At 46.2% G+C, this 10,152-nt stretch overlaps 1 protein-coding gene across 1 annotated transcript in view; it reads right to left on the minus strand.

The window, feature by feature from the left end:
- The window catches only part of LOC129668064 (histone-lysine N-methyltransferase, H3 lysine-36 specific-like), an 85,481-nt gene that overhangs the window by 73,288 nt on the left and 2,041 nt on the right, over positions 1-10,152 (minus strand). Inside the window, exon 2 of the mRNA XM_055595816.1 lies at positions 7,781-8,724. Coding sequence (XP_055451791.1) covers positions 7,781-8,707 — 927 coding nt within the window. The 5' untranslated portion in view covers positions 8,708-8,724. The remainder of the gene's footprint in view (positions 1-7,780; positions 8,725-10,152) is intronic.

Consider the following 10,152-nt stretch of genomic DNA (forward strand, 5'->3'; position numbering starts at 1 on the left):
CCTGTCTCTGTCCCACAAAGTTCTGGGATTAGTGATCTGCACCACCTCCTCCTGCTTATGTACAGAAACCCAGAACATTATGCCTGCTAGACAAGCACTCACTACTGGTCTATCTCCCCAGATAGAGTTGCTTTTCTAAATTAGATTATAAGCAGGCCCAGGAGTACATGCCTGTGATTCCAGCATTTGCTTGGGAGGCTGAGACAGGAGTGTTCTAAGCCAGTCTTGGGCACCATGGGGAAAGCAAAGTAAAATAAGATTAAAGAAGTAGAACAGAGAGATAATATATTAAGTGAAAAAAGAATCTTAACGTGTACATCATCTGCTACTTTGTGCTATTCAGCAGTGGGAAGAAGACACAATAACTGGATATGTTAACTAAACAGGCAAAGAACAGCAGTTGTTTCACTGGTACAAGTTTAAGTTTTTTCACTACTGTTTATTCGGAAATTAAGTTTGAGAGCTAGGAAGATTGTTCAGTGGGTAAAGAGACTTAATGTTAAGCCTAACTGTGTGCGAACAATCCCCGGAACCCACAGAATTGAAGGAGAAACCTTGCTCCATGAAGTTGTCTCCTGCCGTCTACATGTGCACCGCAGCAGGCACACAGAGAAGAGACACCACAAATGTGTTTTCTGATGGATGTGGGAGTGCATGCCTTTAATCCCACAATTCAGTTCCAGGGTTACATAGAAAAGTCTCAAAAAGCAAACAAACAAATGTATGTGTGTGTTGGGGGGGCTAAGTATGGGAGAAGGAAAAAGAGAGAGAGAAATAAAACAGATACTACAGAAGATCACCAAAACTATAAACTAGCCTGACTCCAGGATAGCTTGAGCTACATGATAGGGCCCTGTTTCGAACAAGACAAAGAAAACTTGTAATTTGTAACAGAGATGCAGCTCAGTTGCTACCAGGCCTGCCTACCATGCGTGGCACCTGGAATTCTGCACCAGCACCCCTGGGTAGGCTGGAACATATTTGTAATCACTGCTCTCCGGAGGTAACCACAAGAAGATCACAAGATCAAGGTCAGCCTCAACAAAATAGCTACTTTGAAGTCAGCGTGGAATATATAAAACCATGTTGAAACCATGTTTCAAAAGGGGGGGGGGGGAGCCTAATATCTAGGGCTAGCCAAATTGTGAGCAAATGCTGGACACAGGTTTTTTGTTGTTTGGTTTTTGTTTGAGACAGGGTTTCTCTGTGTAGCCTTGGCTGTCCTGGACTCACTCTGTAGATCAGGCTGGCCTCAAACTCACAGAGATCTACCTGTCTCTGCCTCCTGAGCGCTGGGATTACAAGCATGTATGTGCTGCTGTGCATGACTAGTACAGGTTTTTTAAAATCTGTTTTTGCTGGGTATGGTGGCACAGAACTTTAATCCTAGCACTCAAGAGGAAGTGGTAGGGAGATTCCTAAATTTTTTAGATTTTTGAGACCAGCATGGTCTATTTATGTGCTCCATGACAGCCAAGACTACATAGTGAAAGTGAAACCATGTCTCATAAAAATATACATCACAAAAAATATATACATATTTTTATTTATGTGTATGTGTGTATTCGACATGTGTCAGTGCCCACAGAGGCTAAGACAGGACATCAGATCCCTGGGTCAGGGGCTACAGGTGGTTGTGAGCTGTCAACATAGGTGCTTAGGAATCAAACTCAGCTTCTTTACAAGAGCAGTAACAGCTCATAACCATAGAGCCATCTCTCCAGCCCCGAGATCATTACAATTCTTCATGAAAAATCAAAGCAGATAAGCCTACCAAGAACTGTAAAAGTGATTTTTGTCCTGATAACTCTGGCAGAGTTCACCCTTAGATAATAATGTTATACATAGCTATAAACCTGATACGGTGCCTACCTATCAAGACTTCAGTTACAAATGGGCGAAGCAGCTGGTGCCCACAATCCTAGTGCTTGAAAGGCCAAGACACGAGGAGTCTGGGGCAAGCCTTGGCCACAAAGAGAGATCCCATCAAAAAACCAATGATTCTATATCACCCCTAACAAAGAACCAACATCAGGATCTGAATTTACCCTTTTTGTACAGTAACACTTCTATCCTTAAGCTGTTTCCAAAACACTCCAAGCAGTTCTGATGGAATACCCCTGAAACCCTAACATTCAGGAGAGGAAGACAAAAGGATCTTTAGTTTAAGGTTAGCTTGAGCTACCTAGCTCAAAAATCGCTTTAAACAACTCCATCACCTTTTAACTGTCCTGCAATTCTTTACAGATCGTGGCATGTCGTAAGTCATTATCTGATATGCTAATTATTTAAAAAAGAACATATGTAAAGCTAGGAGAGCAGAGAAGGCTTCCCTATTATGAACAAGGCCCTGGGTCCAATCTCTAGTACAGACAAGAAAATACTAATTTTAATAGGGAAGAACCATAAACTAGATTCTCTCCCTAATACAGGCTGTCCCGTAACTGAAACTCACAAACCCCAGCTGCCTCAGCCTCCTGAAACTGACACTGCACACATTTCCACAAAACACAGGTCTTTACTACATTTTGATAGAAGTGTAAATGGCCTTGTATTGCTTTCTAACATGGTCTCATTATGTAGCCCCGCTGGCCTGGAACTTACTCGGATCCAGTCTGTGCTTCCCCATGTGCTGGGATAGAAGGCACATGACGGCCACACCCTGCCTACAAATAAAAATTTCCAGGTATAAAAAAACAGCAAAAAATGTGTTAGGTATAAAATGTCATGGTGATCTGTGTGACGTTAATGTCCACTTGTGAGCATAAGTGTGCCAAGTACAGGGGAGAAAGAAAGCAGAGAGGACATGGGGCACTCTCTCACTTAGAAAACAGAGAGGACATGGGGCACTCTCTCACTTAGAAAGGGGACTGCTTGGCTGCTCAGGGTATGTAAGGGCTATCACATAACCTGTGAAAATTTCCTTTAATTTAATATATTAAAATACTTCATTTTCCAAAATATATTTTATCCTTATAGCAACCCCCCTTTTGGAAAAGGGTCTTACTGCAGCCCTTGCTGGCACTGGCCAACACTCAGTCTTCCAGCGCTCTTTACAATTACTAGAGAGGTGCAGCTCTGTTGTTGGAGTGTTTGCCTAGAGCACAGAGCCTGAGGTTCCAGTCTCCATTACCTCCAAAAACTGGGTATGGTGGTACATGCTTAATTCTAGCACTAGGATGTGGATAGAGGAGGATATGAAGTTCATAGTCATCTTCCACTAGAAATGGAAGTTTAAAAACACAGTGGGAAACTATTTTAAAAAAAAAGTGAGAGAAAAAAAAAGAGAAAGGAGTACTTTGTTTTACTTAAATAAAAGATTATTTTATATAAGGTCCTTATGATATGAAAAATTGTTTAAAATTACATTTAAGGTGTAAGTGCATGCTTTTAATCCTAGCACTTGGGAGGCAGAAGCAGGAGATCTCTGTGAGTTTGAGGCAGCCATCCAGTGCTACACAGAGAAACCCTGTCTCATTCATAAATAAATAAATAAATATGAATTACATTTGTGTGTATGCATGCACAGGCATGTATGTAGAGGCCAAAGAACACCTTCGCATGTATGTAGAGGCCAAAGAACACCTTCCAAGTGTCGGTCCTGTCCTTTTACCACATGGGTGCCAGGAACTGAAGTCACCGGACTTGGAGGCCAGGGCTTTTTACTGACTGAACTTATTGAGTCATTAAAAGAATGTACATAACTAGCAAGCCTTTAATCCCAACACTCAAAAGCAGAGGCTAGTTCCAGAACAGCCAGGGATACACAGAGATAGTAATTCAAGGTCAAACCAGACAATTTAGCAAGACCCTGTCTCAAAATAAAATGTAAAAGTGGTAAAGTACCTGCCTACCATGTATGGAAACCTAACTACAATTACCAGCATTAACCAGACCTACAAATGAAACCTGAAGAGGAAGCTCTCTGCATGTGATAGACTAAGGCAAGAGGGTTGGGAGTACAAATTACCTGGACCATACTAGTAAAATGGTTACCACTATCATCACCACTAATACTACCACTAGATAATCCAATTTGAAAACAGACAAAATATATGAATATACCCAGCAATGACAAAATATAAACAGCAAATAAGCACGGGACAGGACTGATGGCTCGGAAGTTAAGAGTACTGGTTGTTCTTCCACAGAACTTGGATGCAATTCCCAGCATGCACAGGACAGCTAACAACTATTGGTAACCCAACTTCCAAAATTGTGATACCAACTTCTAGACTCCAACGATACAGCACAGTTGCATAATAGACATTCATGAAGGCAAAAATACCCATACACATAAAACCTTTTTATGTGTAAAAGAAAAAGCATGCATTAACTATTAGCAAAGGTATAAATTAAAACCACAATGAAGGAGCCAGATGGTGGTGGCACATGTCTTTAATCCTAGCACTTAGGAGGCAGAAGCAGGGGGATCTCTGATTTCAAGGCCAACCTCATCTACACGGTAAGTTCCAGGACAGCCAGGGCTATACAGAGACCCCCATCTCGAACTAGCCTTCCCCAACCCTCCCCAAAAAAACCCCACAATGCAGAGGACTTGGTACATGGTTCAGTGGGTCTAGCCTTTCAAGCCTGACCATACAAGTTCCAGCCCCAGAAGCCACAAAAAGCCAGATGCCATGGTCTGCACTTGTAATCCCAGCTCTCCTAAGGCAAACACAGGAGGACTGCCTGGAAACTCCTGGGCCAGATAGCCTGAAATACAGAGAACACACAAAAGACCTGCCTAAGAAAGGGCATGGAAATACTAAATCCAGCTAGTCTTAAAAAAAAAAAAAAAAAAATCTCTTTGTAGATGAGGCTGGCCTTGAACTCACAGTTATCTACCTGCCTCTGCCTCCCTTGGTGCTAGAATTAAAGGTGCATACTGCCACTCCTGGCTTTCTTTTCTTTTTTAGAATTTATTTATTATGTATACACTCTTCTGCCTGCATGTGTGCCTGCATGCCAGAAGAGGGCACCAGATCTCATTATAGATGGTTTTCAGCCACCATGTGGTTGCTGAGAAACTCAGGAACTACGGAAGAGCAGCCAGTGTGCTCTTAATCTCTGAGCCACCTCTCCAGCCCTAAGCCTCGGAGATCCACCTGCTTCTGCCTTTGTGTGCTATAATACCTAGCATTTAAATCACATTGCGGAGCCCAGAATGGCTTCAAAATCAAATCCTATCTTCAGTCTCCAAACTGCTGGGATCACTGACATATGCCATAACAGTAAGTTTAATACCATATTTTCAATGACTATAACATAAGGTAAAAAGATCAGTTTGCAATCAGAATTTCTTAGTCAAAAGTTCCAGTTTTCACACAGTGAATCAGTAGCTAAATAAATCAGTGCAAGTAGCTGAGCAAACATTACATGACCACAATGCCAACAGAATTTTGAGTCTGAGGAATGTCCAGGATACATGGCAAGAAAAACCTGGGGTAGTAACAAACCTGTAACTCCCACCTTTTGAGGTAGAAGCAGAAGGATCAGAAATTCAAGGTCATTCTCTGCTATACAAAGTTCAAGAGCAGTCACGAGCACGCTGTCTCAAAAACATGCATAGGAGCTGGGCAGTGTGGCCGCTTTACTCCCAGCACTCGGGAGGTAAAGGCATGAAAATCTCTGAGTTTGAAGACAGCCTGGTATACAGAGTGAGTTCCAGGACAACCAAAGCTACACAGAGAAACCCTATCTCAAAAAACAAACATATACATATGTACATATGTGTACACACACACACACTCCCATGCAAGCTGGTCAGATGACACACAGAAGAAAAAGGAACATACCACCAAGCCTGATGACCTTCGCTTGACCCCTGAAACCTAGACAGTAGAACAGCAGCAGGCTCAATTCTGACTGAAGTATTCACGCACTTGTTGTTGTTGTCCGTTTCTTCTTCTCTGTTTTGATCACTATTGCCAGGTTGGCCTCAACCTCGGGCAACCCTTCCTGCCTCAGTGTCTGAGTGCTAAGAAATAGGCATGACTCACCACACCTGAATGGCTTCAACCTCCATCTTCTACGACATCTCTTTTTACAAGGCTATGAAGAGACACTCAATATGATAATATAGACTAAATAATTTCTAAGTCACTGCCTGTGACTTTTTTTGAAAAACTTTGAGATCAATCTTTTCTCAAGATGTCACCTAATATGTATAATATATACAGGTTTGTACTAGGAAGTAAAATATTCTACATTTATACAAGTTTGTCAGCTACCATGTTGGATGCGTAATATACTCAAAAGATTGGGGGGGGGGCAGGGGCGGAGAGTGGTTTCTTGAGACAAAGCCTTACACTATAGTCTGACGGGTGGCTTAGAACTCATTATGTAACCCAGGTGGCCTCAAATTATAAGTGCTCACCCTCCAGAATGCTGAGATTACAGACGTGAGGCACCATGCCCAGGTCTGCTGCAGTTAGCAGGACCAATACTAGAATACATCCACCTGGTGAGACCTGTGTAGGTTTATATTTCTACTGCCCACTTCTGAATCTAATTCTACCCTCAACAAGGACAAAACTACACACACGTACTATAAATACCAACCCGGACCCAAAGAAAAGCTTTGTGTGGGCTGCCAGTAGGTTTTCAAAATAAATTATCCTCTAATCTACATCCAGGACAATATAACACAAATTCAAGATATCCACAAGTCTTTAAAATCTGTAACTGCCAAGCTAAGAAACCAGAGTATTAAGTCACAGCTGATAGCAATCAACCAAAACCAAGGTGACACATCCACATTCTCTCTGCAGCTTTAGAGGCAAAATAAATTTTAATGTCCTCAAAACAATCATCTACATCCTATAAAAATGTCTTCTAAGATCTTTGTTGTATGTTCAGGCATCTGTTGACTCCCCAAAAACACATAATCCTCTTTGGTGACATTACCAGTGACCGTGACAACATAGTGTTAGAGCAGAAGACAAAAATCAGAATCAAATATGTAAAGCTGAAAGTGGTCTTTCAGAAACCTAGTACTTTTAATTTTCGAAGTGATGAAACTGGGACTAAAGAGGCCAACTGGTCATTTAACTAGTCAAGAAATTCTAAAAAACAAGAACTTTATCTTTTACTACCTGCCAGCAACACTATATAACATGAAGAAACTCATGTATTCCTCCCCATTTCTATACACACATGCAAATCCTTGCATAACTAGAAAAGCTTATCAAGCCTAACTCAGTTGTGGCAGTTATTGAAGGCAAAGCCCGCTGTAACTTTACAAGTAGTTCAGAAAAAATTTAACCTACTTTAAATTTTGAATGCTGGCCAAGAAAGTTTCCCATCTTAGCCAAGTTGTTAAATCTGTGTCTAAAATGCAAGTCAACCTGCAGCAAGTCTGGCCCTCAAGAAACAAGTCATGCTTTATCCAGACACAGGACTCCAAGTCACACCCTTGTCCCCTGCACTGCTGGCATCCACAGACCAAAGCTTCCGAGTCTTTGCTGTTTTGTTCATTTTTTCAAAGGTGAAACCTGTATACCTACCTGTATCTTGACCATGTGAACCTGACCCCAGTCAAATACCCTCAGAGCTTCAACACCTAGCCCATCCTCAATGAAGCCATTTGGGATAAACTAGAAAGAAACAAACTCACACCACAGAGATATCATTTAAAAATCAAAGTAAATTTTCCCAGGAAGGTCATCGTTAACTTCCAGCTATGAACTGGCAACAGAAACAAATTAAAAGTTTCCCTTTAAGTGGCCTGTATATATACATTCAAGTATCTATTTAAGTTGTACCAAAAACTGCTTACAAATGGCAATTCCTGTGAAGCAGATGATGATGAAGCTCCAGGCAATTCTAGCATGTTTCCTAATGTACTGCTGCTGGAGTCTGGATCATCCTGAAAAGATAAATTTATTGAGTTAAATTGCTCCTCTATGGTAATGTTTGTGTCTCCTAGTGAAACGGGGGCTGGGAGGAGGGCTGTCTTTTCATTGCTTCGGTCCACTTCACTTCTTGGTTTACTCTCCTGTTTTTCGGTGTGAGGCGCTAATGGCAAGAATGGCCGTCTGACCGCACTGTGTCTACTCTCTGCTGTGCGGTCTTGTTCACTTCCCATGGCCACTCCTACACCGTTTTCTGATTTAGGCTCATCACTGCAGGTGGCATTGGTCTGAGTTTCCTCAAAGATCTCCTCTATACTCTCATCCTCTGTGACTGGCTGTTCTGGGTCCATCTCAGAATCTACATCTGCATCGTCCACACAAGTAAAATTCTCAAAGTGCAGAAAGCCATTCTTGGTCGTCTCTGTCACTCTTAACTGGAGTTCGGGGGAGTTATTACAAGAGGACTCCTGTTTCAGAGCAAGTGCTGCTGGACCACCAGGACTCAAGGAAGTGCAAACATTTGGCGACTGAGCTCTTGAATCACTTTTTGCAGGGTCTTGAAAGGACTCTGATCCATCAGCAGACCCACTTAAATACTCTACATTGATCATGGAGGCCAGATCCTGTAGTCTCCGCAGTGGAATGTAACAAGACGGAGAATCTTGTCCATAAGCATTTTGGGATGTTCCACTGGCAGTCGGGAACTGCATAGTACACCCATTAAGTGGCTCAGAGACATTGGATTGACCATTACCGAATGGGCCGTCCTTGTCTTCGGGGGCATCTAGGTCCACTGGCTTAGAAAAGGACAGCAGGCAATTTCTTCTAGATAGTTCACAAGTCTGATCCATACTGTGCCCGCATCAACCTGAAATCCAAGAGACACAGCAATTAATCTGAGTTAACAGACCGTCTGGCTCTTCTCTTCAAAATGGCAGCCACTTCTGGAGGCCTAGTGGCCTTTCTGCTGCACTTCCAAGGACGGAAAAAGTTCTCCAGGCTGACACAGGAAAATGGCCTCAGTGGGTCTCCGAGGACTACATCTTCCCGGAGCTGGGTAAATCCTGCCACATGGAAGCAGCCCGTTCCTCTTCCTTGCACTGCAGACTGGTGGACTCCGGGGCTGAACTAAAATTAAAGCCCTTTGGCAGTCGAAATTCCCAGCTCTCGAACGACAGCCCTTCCCTACCGCTCCCCACGCCCAAGGTCCGACAGCCAAAGCTCTTGAAAGGGAAGGGGCTGCGGGTTTCGGGGACAGCTTCTGGACGCTGCACAAAAAGGTGTTCCCTCCTCCTCCTCCGCAAGCTGGGCGCAGCGGTCACAATAGCGCTGCACCCCGCGCCCCGCCGGCGCCCGAGCCTTTGCAGCTACCGTGCGCAGGCCTCGAGCCAGTTAGCCGAGGCGGGTGCGCCCGGAGCTCGCCTTCCCGACGGCAAACACAGCGGGGTTCGGCGCTGCAAGGGCCGCGAGGCCGGGCACGGTCCCGGGAGGGCACCCGAGGCGGCCCGCGAAGCCCAGCCCGGGGAGCAGCAGCTGCTACAGCTTGACAAACATGGCTGCTGCCGCCGCTGCTGCCGCCGCCGCCGCCGCCGCCGCCTGCCCGGGCCGCGCTCCTTCCCGCAGCCGCGGCAGCACCGCCCCGCAGCGCCGCCGGCGCCCGTCGCCACTCGGCCGCCGGCAAAGTTTGCTGCGGGAGGGAGGGCGGCCGCCCCCGCGGCCCCCAGCCAGATACCTGGGGGCGAGCCGGGGCCGCGGGGCGCGCGGGGCGGCGATGCTCCGGCCGCCGCGCCGGGAGGAAGTTCGCCGCAGCCCGGCCTGGCGAGGCCCGAGGCCCGCCGGCAGGGATGGAGGCGGGGGAGGGGGCCGCGGCTGCAGCAGCAGCGCCGCCCGCCCGGATCGGCCCCGTCCCTCACCTCACGGCCACCACCATCTTCCCGGCCCGGCCGTCTCCCCCTCCCCCGCCCGCCCCTGCGAGCTAGTTACCGTGCCCCGCGCCCCCTCCCGGGCCAGCTGGGGGAGGGGGACCCTCATCACACCGGGGCGCGAGCGGAGCCGAGGCCAGCGCGGGGAGCCGCTCGCCGCGGCCCCCGCCCCCCCTCGTGTCTCTCCGGGCGAGGAGGCAGCGAACGCGACCTGCCCCGGCCTAGTCCTCCGAGTCCTCCTCCTCCTCCTCCTCCGAGTCCTCCTCCTCACACCCCCGCCGGGCGCGCCCCCGCTCCCGGCGCGTGCTCCGAGAGCGCGCCGCGCGCCGGTCCGCGTGCGGCAGGTGTCTTCATGTTGCTACCTGAAGACATGA

Source organism: Psammomys obesus, unplaced genomic scaffold, assembly GCF_907164565.1.
Source record: "Psammomys obesus unplaced genomic scaffold, mPsaObe1.curated_primary_1811, whole genome shotgun sequence".
NCBI lineage: Eukaryota > Metazoa > Chordata > Mammalia > Rodentia > Muridae > Psammomys > Psammomys obesus.